We start from the raw sequence: 16,888 nt of genomic DNA, 5'->3' as shown, positions 1-16,888 counted from the left end.
CCAGAGACTGCAAGTCTTGAAGGCAGGGATCTTTTCTGCTTCTGAAATAACCCCAGGGCCTTGCTTAGTACCTGACATGAAATAGACACTCAGCAAACATTGGTGGGATGGACAAAAAGTACCAGACATGTTCTCAACTTGGCAAGGAGTATGTAAAGCCTAACCTCCCCTCATGGCATTTGCTTTCTGATAACCAGGACTCTGGAGCACTTTCTGGTGTGCAGCAGGCTTTACCTGTGCCTGTAATCGGCCAGCTGGGTTGTTCTTGTCCACTGCCCAGGAAAGCAAATGCACTAAGAATGGCAGGTTTTGCAGCAAAGAAAGAGTTTAATTATTGCAGAGGCAACTTGCCAGGAGATAATTATCAAAGCTGCCTCCCCAAGAATTCAAGGACTAGGGTTAAACCTCGTGCAAACAAGGATAGTTTGGCAGCCGGGGGATACGGAATGGCAAATGCTGATTGATTGGATTGGGGAAGAAATCATAGGGGGTCGAAGTTGTCTTCTTGTGCTGAGTCAGTTTCTGGGTAGGGGTTACTGCTCTGGGTGGCGCCAGTCGGTTCATACTGAATGCAAAGTCTGAAAAATATCTCAAATGCCCGTCTTAGGTTTTACAATAGCAATGTTATCTACAGGGGCCATTGGGGAAGTATATAAAGTCTGTGACTATTGGCTACATGATTCTTAAGTAATAAGTAGTTTAAAAAGGCAAATTATAAAACAATGACTGGTTAGGGTTTAACTATGCCTACATCTTAGCAGAAGAAACAATGGCTGGCTAGAGTTTATGCCTGTATCTTAGCAGAATTCAGGCCCCATCACAATTCCAACCTTGTGGCATTTCCTTAATTTTACAGAGATGATTTTGGTCCCTGAGCAAGGAGGAAATCAGTTTTAGGGAGGGACCGTTATCATCTGTTTTAAAGTTAAATATCCACTAAATTCCTCCCATTTCCGGAAGAGATAAATTCCTGTTTTATCATCTTTGTTTTAAACTGTCAGCTAAATTCCTCCCATAGCTAGGTTGAATTAGCAAAGACAGCTTATGAGGTTAGAAGCAAGATAGAGTCAGTTATGTCAGATTCCTCTTACTGTCATCATTTTTCTGTGTCAGATTTCTTTCACTGTTACAGGTTTTGCAAAGGCAGTTTCATACCTGCCTCCTTTCTTCTGCCAGGCTCAGCCGCTTTTCATCACCAACTGTCTAAAAATTTGAACCACCCTTTAGCATTGCATTCAGGTTGTTACAGCTCTCAGAAACAGATGTTGCATCTGTTAAAGTTGATACATCTGTTAAAGTTTTTCTCATATTCCTTAAAAATTATGCATGTTTTCACTTTGCTGTAGGTCAAGACAGATTATGTTAAAAGAAAAGGCTTCATCACGGTTGACGGCCAAGAGTCCCCCGTGGTGACCGTGGTGGGAGACGGAACCACGCTGGATGTGGAGGGCTTGTTCTACCTAGGAGGCCTGCCCTCCCAGTACCGGGCCAGGAAAATTGGAAATGTAAGCCGCATTTTCTGTACTGACATTTTACCTTTGTTGTGGTTGTGCTTATTTTGTGGGAGAGCATAGCTGACGGCATCTTTATGTATAAATTACCTTGTTTGAACCTGGGGCTTGTGAAGAAGTTGACTTTGCAGGCATGTCCACAGATCATGTGCCAGGGCCACCCCTCAGAACCCGATCAGTCTTTCCAGCCTCTTAGGTAATGAACATCTCCCTTTCCGCAGCCACATGGCCACAGCACAATTCAGGGAAGCCCAGCAAATACGTATTCGTACATTAGTAAAGTCAGCATTTTTTGATTTCCACGATATTTCACTAAAATAATGGAAAACACTTCCACAGCATTATTAGCAAAGATACTCAAATGGTAGCTCTAACTTAGACATTCATGTGAAGTATTGTGGCAATTAAAGTTTTTTTTAAAAAAGATAACATTTTAATGTGTTTTATTGAGACCAATCTAATGAAGTGGAAGGAAAATGTGTCCAGGCCCTTCGCGTTAGAATCACCACCGTCTACTCTTGCATGTCCTTTGGCTTAGATCACCCACAGCATTCCTGCCTGCATTGGGGACGTGATGGTTAACAGCAAACAGCTGGACAAGGACAGCCCGGTGTCCACCTTCGCGGTGAACAGGTGCTACGCAGCGGCCCAGGAGGGAACGTTCTTTGATGGAAGCGGATACGCAGCTCTTGGTATGTGTCAGCAACACTCTCGAAAGCAGTCCCCGGCGGAGCCTGGACTCTAAAGCAATGCGGATCCGAGAGTACGAGACAGGACCCCCTGGTCAAGGCTACAGGAAAACCACATTGAGTTCAGTATTCCAGTTGATTCCTCATTTCTTGGCGTGAAAAGCCTTCTCAGGTCTTGTGCTATCTGGATGGCCTGACAAAGTCTCCCGCCAGGAGCAGTGTTGGCTCCTGACGGAGGCCAGACAGGGGTGCTAGTTTCATCTGTACTTTCCCCAGGTTCTGTAATGCACACTCACTGTCCAAGTTAAGAAAGGACTTTGAATTAAAAATCAGCAGCATAAAATGTCTAGACCCGCTGGCGCCAGGGAGGCTGTGCAGAAGTTTGGGTGGGGAAGAGGGGGAAGCCAGCAGAACATCTGTCGTTCACTCTGCGCTTCCTGTCTCCTCTTCCTGGGGCTCAGGCTCCAGCCCTGCTGGGCAGCCCCCTCCGTGGCCTCAGTACCCCTCGCACGCCCCAGGTATGCTCTGGGCATACCATCTTCTCCCCTTTTCCTTCAGCCCTGGTCATGGTAACAACTGCCTGCTCTGGCCAATAGCCCCAGTGTGACTCCTCAGCTTTTTTTATCACCTGAATTAAAAAATCATTCCATTCAGTCCCCACCTCTACCAAATTTAGTATGGACTCTGATACACTCCGTAAATGATGATTCCTCCAAGTACACAGATACCAGGAAAATAAAGTGGACTATTCTTGGATGATGATAAAGGGATTCCAGCGATCAAATCCCAACAGCCCACGGGAAAGACTGCCGCAGGGAGGACGTGTCCACAGGGTGAGGCAGAGCCACGAGCTTCTGCGGCCACAGAGGAAGGAGACGCCTGGCTCTGCTCTGGCCTGGCTGGCTGCACGCGTCTTCTTTAAAAGCTCCATGTTGTGGAACCCGAGACTCAGAGGGCAGGAGTGACCAAGCTGGTGGGGATGGAGCTGGATCCAAAGGAGGAGCTAGAGCCAGGTCCCCCGACCCTTAGCTAGGAGCCCAAATGCTCAGCCTGGGCCTGGCAGCGCTCACCCTGACTTGGGCCTTGCTTGTGTGTTACAGTCAAAGAGGGCTACAAAGTCCAGACAGATGTCAACATCACACTGGAGTTTCGAACCTCCTCGCAGAATGGCGTCCTCCTGGGGGTCAGCACTGCCAAAGTGGATGGCATTGGACTAGAGCTTGTGGACGGCAAGGTGAGTGCTTCCTCTCCATGGGGTCTTCCTCCCCCCAGTGGCAGAGAAAGAGCAATTGAGAAACAGCAGATTCAAATTCACAACTGTCTGTTCTTATGGAGTCAAACAATGGTCCCATTACTATTTAAAAAACAGATATGGCTACAAAAAAAACTTTTTTGTTTATTTTTTAAAAGCTTTTCAAAAATAACTTTTTATATGTTTGAAAGTAAGCTTTCAGCAAAATTACAACTATAATACAAAGAATTTTTTTTCCTGAACCATCTGAGAATAAGCTGCTGACCTAATGCCCTATTCCTTCTAATAATTTTTTTTAACTTTTTATTTGGAAATGATTACAGATTCATAGGAAGTTGCAATGAAATGTACAGCGAGGGCCCCATGCACCCTTCACCCAGACCCAGGTTTCCCAGTGGTAGCATTATGCATTTTTTTTTTTTTGAGATGGAGTTTTGTTCTTTTCGTCCAGGCTAGAGTGCAATGATGCAATCTCAGCTCACTGCAACCTCTGCCTCCCAGGTTCAAGTGATTCTACTGCCTCAGCCTCTTGAGTAGCTGGGATTACAGGCATGCACCACCATGCCAGGCTAATTTTGGTATTTTTTAGTAGAGACCAGGTTTCACCATGTTGGTCAGGCTGGTCTCGAACTCCTGACCTTGTGATCTGCCTGCCTCGCCCCCGAAGTGCTGGGATTACAAACGTTATGCATTTTTCTAGCCCAATCAAGATACTTAATTGTATCAATACCAAAAGGCTCCCCCTTAATACCCCATCATGGCCACACCCAACGCCTGTACCCCTAATCCTAGGCAACTGCTAATCTGTTTGCTGTCCTTCTAACTTCTGTTTCGCTAGTGTTGTATCAGTGAAGTGACTGACGCAGTAGGTATCCTTTTGAGATCAGCTTTTCACACTTAGCCTGACCTCGGGAGGTTCATCTGGACGGTTGTGCATATCAGCAGTCCGTTCCCTTTTGTGGTGGAGTATTACTCCATGGGAGAGATGTACCATGCTCTAATTTTTTTAATGTAAAACACGTTATTTTTTTCTGTGACTATCTGCTCTTGCTTTTCAGCCTCTCATGTCCCTCTCCTGCTGGCAACAAAATGAAGTCAACAATTTGCAGTACTCATCCTTTAGTCTCCTGCTTGAAAACTGCCTCCTTCGCAGTTTCTCCCAGTTCTCACTTTCCTTCGTCTCCCCTTTGGGGCTGTCTGGGCACAGGCAGGATGCAGGGCAGGGAGTCTCGATGACCCTTTTCCTTTCTGTGGGCTCTCTCGAGGACAGCAGCTGAGCCATAGCTTAGTCTCCTGGTCTTCAGGGCAGCCTCTTACAGTGAGTGGTCCTGGGTCTCAGTGTTGCCCCTGCGTGGGGGCTGCTTCTGGAGAGTTTGGCCAGTGTCCCTTTCAGCTCAGGCCTCTCATCCTGGTTGTCACGGGTAGTGCCACCTCTTCATCTTCCCCCTTCCCCGTGGGGTCATGTGCAAACTTGGGGATTTCTGCCAAGCCACACAGAGGCCGTGGGGAATCAGGGATGGTGTCTCTCTGGTCCTCTCTCTAGGTTTTACCAGCATTTCTACAGCACTGTGGTCAGTGCTTGTTATTGTGGGAGTAAGATGCCTGAATTTTCCAACACTAGTGCCTCTTGCAAGGCAGGGAACAAGTCTCCATGTTCTAGATTCCCCAGGACTTAGTGGTTGTGTCTAGTATTTCCCTACTTACTCCCTGCTGGGTTTTGACCCCCCCCCCCACCATGGTATCCTAGAGTGGGGGTGGGGAGGATCTGAAAGGTCATGTCTGACCTTTGGCCCTTCACCTCTTTTCCAATTCATGTCGAAACAGAACTAACTTGATGTCATATTGCTGCCTCTCTACACTGACTTACAGCCAACTTTTTCCCTCATCTATACTTTAAAAACTTTTGTATCTATTTGCATGTTTTTATGTGATATCTAAAAAACGTAATCAGGGGCCAGGTGATCCCAAAACTTTGGGAGGCTGAGGCAGGAGGACTGCTTGAGCCCAGGAGTTTGAGACCAGCCTGGGCAATGTAGCAAGACCGCCATCTCTGTGTTTGAAAAATATTTTACTTAGATAAATAAAAAATTAAAAATGCAATCAGAAGTATAATTGCTGCAAACAATGTGATTTTCTGTTGTATTATACATTTTACCTCATTGGACTATTATTTATAGTTCTTTTTTAACATTTTTAGTTGTTGCCTAAGGGTTTATGACCTATATCTTTAATTGTCACAGTCCACCTTGAAATAATACTGAGCAGCTTCATATATAGCATAACAATCTTCAAAAAGTACATTTGAAATCTTCCTTCCTGTCTTAGTCTGCTTGGGGTGCCAGAACAAAGAACCACAGACTGTGTGGCTTAAACAATGGAAATTTGTTTTCTTGCCGTTCTAGAGACTAGAGTGCGAGATCAATGTGTTGGTAAGGTTCTTTATTCGGAGGCCTCTCTCTTTGACTCACAGATGCCTCGTTCTCCCTGTGTTCTCACGTGGTCTTCCCTCTGTGCATGTTTGTGTCCTAATCTCTTCTTGTAAAGACACAGTCAGATTGGATGAGGGCCACCCTGGTGACTCATCTTTACTTAATTACCTCTAAAAGCTCCATCTTCAAATACAATCACATTCTGAGGTACTAGGGGTTAGGACTTCAGCATATGAATTTTGGAGGAGGCGGTCTTCAGCCCATAACACCTCCTATCTTTTGCAAAGCTGAGATCTCTTTACTCGCTGTGGGAGAGCATCTATGGTTCATCAGAAGAGAGTTAGTAAATATTCGCTCATAGGTGCTATCAATAGGTATGACTGGGCCAGGTATGGTGGCTCATGCCTGTAATCCTGGCACTTTGGGAGGTCGAGGCCGGCAGATCACCTGAGGTCAGGAATTTGAGACCAGCCTGGCCAACATGGTGAAACCCTGTCTACTAAAAATACAAAAATTAGCAGGGCGTGGTGACAGGCGCCTGTAATCCCAGCTATGCGGGAGGCTGAGGCAAAAGAATCACTTGAACCCGGGAGGTGGAGTTTGCAGTGAGTCAAGACCACGCCCACTGTACTCCAGCCTGGACAACAAAAGCAAAACTCCATCTCAAAAAAAAAAATGCATGACCAGCACCTCCAGTAAGGTTATTAACTCGTAAAATGTCCTAAAAATGAGGCCCTCATTTAAGGATGCAATGTGCTCGGACTTGTGGTCATGAAGGTGGCCATTTGCCCTTTCTGTTATACTATTGGGGAATAGTATAACATCTGAATTTTTTTTTTTTTTTTTTTTGGAGACGGAGTTTTGCTCTTGTTGCCCAGGCTGGAGTGCAATGGCATGATGTTGGCTCACTGCAACCTCCACCTCCCAGGTTCAAGCAATTTTCCTGCCTCCACCTCCCAAGTTGCTAGGATTACAGGCACGTGCCACCACACCTGGCTAATTTTTTTGTATTTTTAGTAGAGACAGGGTTTCTCCATGTTGCTCACGCTGGTCTCGAACTCCTGACCCCAGGTGATCCACCCACCATGGCCTCCTAAAATGCCGGGCTTACAGGCGTGAGCCACTGCACTCGGCCATCATCGGAATCCTTTAAAAGGCTCTTTTTCAAAATTATTTTCTGTTTCTCATGTTAGCTCTCCTTTTAAACATAATGCTGCAATTTTATCCACTCCAAGAGCTTATACAAATGGACTGTGTTCCTTAAATACACAAAAACTCACCAAGATATTTGCTTTGTTTAGGTCTTGTTCCATGTCAACAATGGCGCTGGCAGGATAACAGCCACATACGAGCCCAAAACCGCCACTGCGCTCTGTGATGGAAAATGGCACACGCTTCAAGCTAACAAAAGCAAACACCGTATCACTCTGATTGTCGATGGGAACGCAGTTGGCGCTGAAAGTCCACACACCCGATCTACCTCGGTGGACACCAACAATCCCATTTATGTTGGTGGCTATCCTGGTATGTACGGGTACCACCTGCTCTTCCGCTCAAAAGGGGCACTGTTCCTGGAGGAAGTCTTGGTTCAGGTGGATGTAGAATAGGGATTGAGAAAGGTACATGGTTTGGCTTGACGAGTCTTTTACCATTTTAGAAAGGCCATTTCAAATACTTAAGAATTCTTGGAAAACTTAAAATAATCTAGACACACAAGTTAATCATTGGGTAAGACTGTGAGAACATTGGGTCTGATATAAAGGCAGCTGGATGACTTTCCCAAAGTAAATTTCATGAGTCTCAGACTTGGGAGTCATTTTAGGTCTAGGGAATCGTTTTAGGAAACAAACTCGTGACTCATCTCTCTGGTCAGCTTTGGATTAGAATTATGTATTTTAGATGTTCCAAGGAATTGTTGCAAATAATAAAATAAACACCTGTTGTATGACTTAAGTTATAACTATGCCTTAAAATTTTATATATTTAAAGTTTTTGGCCAGGTGTGGTGGCTCACGCCTATAATCACGGCACTTTGGGAGGCCAAGGTGGGTGGATCACTTGAGGTTAGAAGTTTGAGACCAGCCTGGCCAACATGGTGAAACCCTGTCTCTACTAAAAATATAAAAATAAGCCGGACGTGGTGATGGGTGCCTGTAATCCCAGCTACTCAGGAGGCTGAGACAGGAGAATCACTTGAACCCAGGAGGCAGAGATTGCAGTGAGCCGAGATCGCGCCACTGCACTCCAGCCTGGGTGACAGAGCGAGACTCTGTCTCAAAAAAAAAAAAGAGTTTCTCTGAATTCTGCTATTCACTGACACCACATATGTGGAAAATATTCTTCTAATTTTAATAGTGAAAAAATTTAAAAACAAAATAACCCACTTGAGATTATTTCTGTTCCTTTTGTGCTGTGGATCGCATTTCAACAAAATTAAGCAAGATTTGTCTTCTCTTCTTTCCTGAACAGCTGGCGTGAAGCAAAAATGCCTGAGCAGCCAGACCTCGTTCCGCGGGTGTTTGAGGAAGCTAGCGCTGATTAAGAGGCCGCAGGTGCAATCCTTTGACTTTAGCAGAGCGTTTGAACTGCACGGAGTTTTCCTTCATTCCTGTCCTGGGACGGAGTCCTGAACTTCAAGCAGAATCCTCAGCTGGAATAATTGCTAGTATTTTGAAAAGAAGTGTTTGTGTGAATTAAGAATCTCTTCAGTTCGTATTTCATTTCCAACTCAGGTTAAGTGTTTCTGGGGAGAGATGTTGTGTTTATGTTACACTAAAACCACATGTGCAACAAATACCTCCATTAAATGGTCTAAAATGTAAATTGAATTCCCTGGGTCTCTTTTTTAACATGTTTTTTAAAAAATAAATCTTTATACACATTGAATGTTCTGTTGATTACTTGATAGTATTTTATGCTTTTCATTTTGAGCTTTTAAAAAAGTGTCAATACAGATGAAAACAGATTAGAGTATGAAGCCTTTTATTTCTTCAAGAAAACTCTAAGCTCCAATTTCTACAACAGACAAGCAATGTTCATTGATTAATTCCACATGAGCACACCAGCTGTTGGCCACGTAACCTTTTAAGGAGGCGCCAGCAAGTCACAGGGGCAAAGGGAGCAAAGGAAGGAGCTGGACCCTCCTCGGACGTGGCCTTGTGCTATCAGGACCTCACCTAACGGCGCATTTTGCAGGACAGAAAAAAAGAAAAGATGGCATCATTTTAGGTTAGTGCTTGCTTTATTGTCAATTTTATTTTCACCACTTGGAATGAAACAGTTTGCCTTAATCAGCTACTTTTCTGGGATAATGTGTGTAATTTGAAAAGAGGGAACATTTTAAAACCATGTAAGTATATTATTTTAATGGACCAAGCAGCTGTAGACCCAGATTTCTGAAATTGCATTCAGTCCCCTCCACATTCATTTGAGTTCTGCTGTGTGGCTGCAGCTCAGGTCACAGTGGCCGCTATCCATATCTTTTAGAAAAATGATCCCATTTTCCAAATGCTCACTTGAGCGGTCTCCACCTATCTTAGCCGTGACCTGCTTTTCCAACATGGAGGACGCCAGAGTTTGTGTCTCTGAGAGATTTTGATTGGAAAAACAAGGCAGCTGTGCTCCTGGTCCCCATCCCTATTCTGTGCCTTCCCTATGTTTTTTGAACCCTTAGGGGGATTCATACCTCTTGATGTTATTTGAAATTTGTAATTCTTTCCCATGTAAATACCTGCATGAAGACGTTCCTTAGAGAAAGGCAGCTGCTAGTTGTGGACGTGCTGATGGTTCTGTAGCACCAGCCATGGGAGGAGAGCAGACTTTTCAAAGGCAGCTGCCTTGAGCTTTGCACCCCAGTCCTGCCTCCACCCCCGCTTTAACAGAGTTAAAACGGAGCATGGGCCTTTCATGAGTACAGCTGTTCACAAGGTCTCTCTGAAGGATTCCTCAGGAAAACCCACCAGCTCCCCGCTGGCCTTTCACAAGCACGGAGTCGAGTGACCTGGGTGTAGATCTGTCCCCGTGACCTTGAGCCTGCACTCCCAGGTCAGACACCAACTGTGGTTCCCACTTCGGGTTCTCACACTGATTCCTTAACTCCTCTCGCCAAGTCTGGACTCCGGTTCTTAGAGAGGGTTGCCAGATTAAAACACAGAACCCAGGGAAATCTGAATTTCAGATAAACACCACAGACATGTTTTTAGTGTAAGCACATGCTAAATATTGCACAGCATCCTGTGTTTTTCATTTGCTAAATCTGGCAACCCTACTTTGGAGCCTCAAGGGCATAAAAAGATTATGACACCCTTTCTCTCACTGCCAAGTGATTCCAAATAAAAGCAAATCTATGTCTTAACGCACGTGCAACAAAATCTATTGATGATCATATTTTTCTCAGGACGCCTTTACTGAGATATCTGATTTCTTTCCAAAGTCTAATTTTGGTGCCAAAAGTCCTTGTTTAGTCTGTCAATTAATGTAGTACTTTTTTTATTGTGGCAAAATATAAAAAATATAAAATTTACCATTTTAAGCCATCTTTAAGTGTACATTTCCATGAAATTCAATACATTTATAATGGTGTACAACCACTACCATTTATCTCCAGAATTCTTCTCATCTTGTAAACTTAAAACCCTGTACCAATTAAACAGTAAGCCCCCATTCCTTCTTTCCCTCAGCCCCCGGCAACCACCATTCTTACTTTCTGTCTCTACAAATTTGACCACTCTAGGTACTTCATATAAGTGACTTACCATAATAGCTTCAAGGTTCATCTGTGTTTAGCATGTGTCAGAATTTCCTCCCTTTTAATTCTGAATAACATCCCATTGTATGTATAGACATTTTACTGATCCATTCATCCCTTGATGGGTACTTGGCTATTGTAAATAGTGCCACGATGAACATGGATGCACAAGTATCTGTTCAGAGTCCCTGCTCTCAATTCTTTGGAGTATATACCCAGAAGTGGCATTGCTGGATCATATGGTAAATCTATTTGTAATTTTTAAATTTTTATTTTATTTTATTTTTTAGACAGTCTGACTCTGTCACCCAGGCTGCAGTTCAGTGGTGCGATCTTGGCTCGTGGCAACCTCCGCCTCCTAGGCTCAAGCAATTCTTTTGCCTCAGCCTCCCGAGTAGCTGGGACTACAGGCAGGTGCCACCACGCCTGCCTAATTTTTGTATTTTTAGTAGAGACAGGTTTCACCATGTTGGCCAAGATGGTCTCAAACACCTGACCTCAAATGATCCACTAAGTGTTGGGATTACAGGCATGAGCCACCTCACCTGGCCCCTATTTGTAATTTTTTGAGAAAGAACTATACTGTTTTCCATAGCATGCGGCACTGTTTCCAAGCCTCAGTTTCTTCATCTGTAAAAGAGATTGTGATAACAACCTCAAAAAGGTATCACAATATTTAGAAAATAGTATTAAATTTTTTTCAGAAATAAAGAGAGCACCTGGATAAGCCAGTAGCATTGACCATAGAGAAATTTAATCCTCAGTCACACCTGCCTCCCAAAAACGTCAAACAACCAGATGCATTTATAGGCAAGCATTGGCAAACATGAGAAAAAAGAAGAAAACTGACCAGCTCATTTAACACTGGTGGAATAACTTCATACGAAACAAGACAAGCATAAAACAATTATAGACCAACTTATGGACTTAGATGTAAATATCTTTTATAAAATACTAATAAATAATTCAGTCCTTAGGGGAAATGATAACTAAGTACATTTGCAAACCCATAAATTCTTCTTTCTATTCTCGCATGTGGTAATTTTTTTATTATGGTCAAACATTTGGTATAAGATCTACCCCCTTAACATATGTTAAGTGCCCAATACAGTATTGTTAACTATAGGCACCATGTTGTATAGACAGTAGATCCCTAGAGCTTACTCAACTTGGATAACTGAAACTTTATTTTTATTTATTTATTTATTTTGAGATGGTGTTTCACTCTTGTTGCCTAGGCTGGAGTGCAATGGCATGATCTCGGCTCACTGCAACTTCCGCCTCCTGGGTTCAAGTGATTCTTTTGCCTCAGCCTCCTGAGCAGTTGGGATTATAGGCACACACCACCATACCTGGCTAATTTTTGTATTTTTAGGAGAGACGGGGGTCTCACCATGTCAGCCAGGCTGGTCTCGAACTCCTGACCTCAGGTGATCCACTCGCCTCGGCTTCCCAAGTGCTGGGATTACAAGCATGAGCCACCATGCCCAGCACTCTCTGTTTCTATGAGTCACTATTTTAGATACCACATATAAGTGGAATCATGCAGTGTATGACTCTGTTCTCACACTGCTGTAGAGAAATAGCTGAGACCAGGTAATTTATAAAGAAAAGGGGTTTAGTTGGCTCACAGTTCTGCAGGCTGTACAGGAAGCTCAGCAGTTTCTGTTTCTGGGCAGGCCTCAGGAAACTTCCAATCATGGCAGAAGGCAAAGGGGGAATAAGACATTTCACATGGCAGGAGCAAGAGGAAGAGAGAAAAAGTGGGGAGATGCTACACACTTTCACACAACCAGACCCTTCGATAACTCACTGTCAGCAGAACAGCACCAAGGACATGGTGCTAAACCGTTCATGAAGGACCAACCACCCCCATGATCCAATCACCTCCTGCCGGCCCCCACCTCCAACACTGGGGATTACAATTCAACATGAGATGTGGACGGGGACACAAATCCAAGCCATATCATACAGCATTTGTCCTTTTGTGACTGGCTTATTTCACTTAGCATAACCTCCTCCAGGTTCCTCCATGTTGTAGCGTACAGAGAGATTTCCTTCTAGGTTCAGACAGGATAATATTCCTTTGTATGCACACACCAAGGTTTCTTTACCCATTCAGCCACCAACAGACATTTGGGTTGATCCCATATCTTGGCTGGTGTGAATAATGCTGCAATGAACATGGGAAGGCAGATACCTCTTCAATATTTTGATTTCAATTCTTTGGGCTATATATCTAGAAGTGGGATTTCTGGATCAGATGGCAGTTCTCTTTTTAATTTTTTGAGGAACCTCATGCTGTTGAGGAACTGTTGGGAGGAAAAGGGGTAAGGACAGAGAGAACAGAGTCCACTGGGACTGATCCTGGAGTACCCAGCAAAGTCCAGCAGCTAGAAAGGACACAGCATGCCTCGGGATGCGGCAGGATTTTCCATCAGGAGAGTGTCGTGTTGAAATGATGCATTGGGTGTTATAAGCTGGCCGGAGAGTGTAGCCTGAGTGGGCTGGATGGGCAAGAGTAAGGAAGTGTGGCTGCTGGACAGGGTTGTGACGGGGGACAGGAGGATTGCATGGAAATGTGAGAGGCTCTGCATCACATAGGTTAGCTTTAGGCTGTGATAGACTGAAAGGTTCAGCAAGGAGCTTGGGGCAATGAGAATGATGGTTCCATGAACAGGAGAGATCTCGTGAGAAAAATGATGAGGTAAGTTTTGAATGCGTTGAGTTTAAGAGGATGGTGAGAGCATCTGAAGGGAGATGTCCTGACTGGTTGGATGGAGAAGAAAGGTGGTCAGATAGGCCAGAGAGCTGGCTAACGGGCAGAGGCCTTGGTACTGCTGCCTGCACAGTGTGGCAAGGCCACCACTGAGTCCTGGCTGAGGAAGCATCAAGGTGGCCCTGAGAGCTGCACGCTAAGGCTCACCTGCCCAGAGGCTCTCACTGGGCAGGATTGTGTGTGGACATTCTCTAAGCACTGCTAGGTTCTGATCAGGGCTCTTCCACGAAATAGCAGTTCAGCATCTCGGTGGCTGAAATGTATGCTCATTAACATTTCTTTTGCATTCTGCAAATGGTTTCTGTTACCACGTTTTATTTTCTAAAGGTAATACTTTAAAAAAAAAAGACCAGAGGCTGGGCGCGGTGGCTCACGCCTGTAATCCCAGCACTTTGGGAGGTGGAGGCGGGCAGATCACGAGGTCAGGAGATCAAGACCATCCTGGCTCACCCGGTGAAACTCCGTCTTTACTAAAAAATACAAAAAATTAGCCAGGGGTGGTGGTGGGCGCCTGTAGTCCCAGTTACTCGGGAGGCTGAGGCAGGAGAATGGCGTAAACCCGCAAGGCGGAGCTTGCAGTGAGCCGAGATGGCGCCACTGCACTCCAGCCTGGACAACAGAGCGAGGCTCCGTCTCTCTCTCTCTCTCTCTCTCTATATATATATAAATAATTAGTGATTCAGAGATAAGGAAGTTTCACTATTTTTCTTATAACAACAATACTACTTGATGCCTGTGGCACTTTCTTCTTCCCCAGCGGCAGAAACTTTGTAATGGCTGAGTGTATATTTTTAAATGTCACACAATGCCCCAGGTGTGTTTCCCTCAGCCGTCATAAACTCCCTCTCCACAAAACTACGTGCTTTTCCCTCTGGCTTGGAACTGTGGCTGAAGATAATTCTCCAGTACCTGCCTCCGTGATATTCTGCCCTGCGTCCTGCCCAGGACGCTTCTCACAGCTGCAAGCTGTGTTACTTATCTGTTCCTAACGGGACAGTCAGTCTCCAGCACGGTTCCGAACCTCTGAAGAAAGTCAACGGGAAGCATCGATCAATTTCCTGCCTCAGACTGCAGAACGGATCTGGGCACATCTCCCATCACTTTGTGATACCCGTTTTCTTTCTCTTCTTGAAATTGTACTGTATTGAAGGTGTATTTCTCTGTCAAGTTCATATTTCACATAGTTTTCAAAATTTCCACAGTATCACATACATTCCAAGTGCTCATGGCTCCCGTCTGTATTTTATGGTGTGCAGGCACATCTTTGCCTTCCGGCGCCCTTGGTAAGTCTTCCCGGACAGCCCCCTGCAATGCTGACCGCCCTGGGAATGTTCTGGTTCTCTTTTTTATTTTTGTTATTTTTATTTTTTTTTTGAGACGGAATCTTGCTCTGTCGCCCAGGCTGGAGTGCAGCCGCGCGATCTCGGCTCACTGCAAGCTCCGCCTCCCAGGTTCGTGCCATTCTCGGCCTCAGCCTCCCCAGTAGCTGGAACCACAGGCGCCCTTTTTCAGTAAATTTTTTTTTTTTTTCTAGTAGAGACAGGGTTTCACCGTGTTAGCCAGGATAGTCTCCATCTCCTGACCTCCTCATCCTCCCGCCTCGGCCTCCCAAAGTACTGGGATCACAGGCGTGAGCCACCACGCCTGGCCGAAACTGTTCTGGTTCTTAATGGCTCTAAGTTATGCTAGGTTCTCCCCTCAGATTGGATGGTCTCCTCAAAGAACCTCTAGCTGTTTTATAGTTCCTTTAAGGTTGATATTCTGTTGGATATTTCTTAGGCATTTCTCCCTAACATAATAGTTAATATAATAAGGACATGGCAGAGGTTATTAGTACATAATTATTAAACTGAATACTAGTTTCGCATTTTTCTCTAAACATACTTCAGCAGTGTCGTTGCTCCCATAAATTTCAAAAGATCTTTGCAAATGTAATACTTCTGAGCCATCTAATAAGTATTGAAATAGAACCAAATCATGGCTCGCTTTGGTAGCACATGTTACACTAAAAGTGGAGCCATCCAGAGGTTAGCATGGGTCCTGTGCAAGGATGACATGCAAATTCGTGAAACATTCCATATTTTTAAAAGTCTAATAAAAAATTAAAAAATAATCTTAAAATGACAAAATCAGCCATTTTGCAACGTATTCCCAAAAGAAGATCTACAGGCTTAATGGTTTTCATAATATACAGTGAAGTTTTCAAGTTAATATACCCTGAAATGTAAAAACTATCAGGACTTTTTTTCACAGGGTGACAATGGCAGAGCTCATGTTCCTTTCAAACCCCTTCAGTGTCCGACAATGGGACCCACACCAGCTGTCTGAAGCAAGGGCTTGGAGGGGAACATAATGAAAATCACTGTTTTCTCTCTGAGTAACACATTTTAAAAATGATGTTGTCTTTTCACAGTATATGCTGAGCATAATGCTTAATTATAAAGTATTGAAGCATGAACTCCGGTGTGAATGCTAAAGAACTGTGGTCTCTGTTCACACAGTTGTAAAAGAGACAAGTTTATTTTAACGAGAACCGTTCTATGCATCAGGCATTTCATCCATGATTTAATTTTTAGCATGTGTTTGAAATTCAAATGTGATTTTCTGATATGAATAAAACACAGTAAAATCTTTGCTAAAAATGGAACAATGCTGAATTGTGTCCCTGAAGGTGGTCAGAAGAAAACAGTTAGAGGAAGAACATCAGTCAAGGGAGCAGGTAGGAGATCGTAAAGAATAGACACACATGTACCAGAGGATGCATGTGCGGCTTTGCCACCCAGACTAGAAGGTCGGCAGAATGTAGGTATGAATAGGGAGTTAGTGTGATTAATACTATGTGGCTTAAATGCAATTCTGTACCCTTGAGGTCTGATTAAATTGAACATGGAATTTAAGAAGTATGAGTAAAAATGACAAACGAATAAGTAGGAAATGATCAAGACAATTCACTGTCTAGTTCTAGGAAAAGTGTTCAAGCTTGGAAGAAGACTCAGTGGAAAGCTTTTGATTTAGGTAGGATTGGAAGCAAGCAAACTAAAGAAAATCTTTTTTTAGTAAGCTAACTTAAAAGGAAACACATTTTTTCTTCTTTTATTAGGTGTTACATTGAAATTGAGTGAATTGGAGGGAAGGAATCCTAAAATGATAAAATCACCAGGCAAATCATTGAATTACTGCTGATTCTTACAGCACTTTCCAAAGTTAAGTCCTCATAAGACAATATGATACTGGCTGTGGGTTTGTCATAAATAGCTCTTATTATTTTGAGATACGTCCCATCAGTACCTAGTTTATTGAGAGTTTTTAGCATGAAGGGCTGTTGAATTTTGCCGAAGGCCTTTTCTGCATCTGTTGAGATTATCATGTGGCTTTTGTCTTTGGTTCTGTTTCAATGATGGATTATGTTTATTGATTTGCATATGTTGAACCAGCCTTGCATCCCAGGGATGAAGCCCACTTGATCATGGTGGATAAGCTT

At 43.9% G+C, this 16,888-nt stretch overlaps 1 protein-coding gene across 1 annotated transcript in view; it reads left to right on the top strand.

Annotated features, from left to right (window-relative positions):
* The window catches only part of LAMA1 (laminin, alpha 1), a 189,664-nt gene extending 180,960 nt beyond the window's left edge, over positions 1-8,704 (top strand). Inside the window, exons 63-67 of the mRNA XM_011957824.1 lie at positions 1,347-1,505; positions 2,050-2,203; positions 3,301-3,434; positions 7,183-7,405; positions 8,351-8,704. Of these exons, the coding sequence (XP_011813214.1) occupies positions 1,347-1,505; positions 2,050-2,203; positions 3,301-3,434; positions 7,183-7,405; positions 8,351-8,511 (831 nt within the window). The 3' untranslated portion in view covers positions 8,512-8,704. The remainder of the gene's footprint in view (positions 1-1,346; positions 1,506-2,049; positions 2,204-3,300; positions 3,435-7,182; positions 7,406-8,350) is intronic.
* The last annotated feature ends 8,184 nt before the right edge of the window (positions 8,705-16,888 follow it).

Source organism: Colobus angolensis, unplaced genomic scaffold (genome assembly GCF_000951035.1).
Source record: "Colobus angolensis palliatus isolate OR3802 unplaced genomic scaffold, Cang.pa_1.0 Scaffold45, whole genome shotgun sequence".
Lineage (NCBI taxonomy): Eukaryota > Metazoa > Chordata > Mammalia > Primates > Cercopithecidae > Colobus > Colobus angolensis.
The sequence above is the reverse complement of the archived record's forward strand: the minus strand, read 5'-3'. Positions and strand labels throughout refer to the sequence as shown.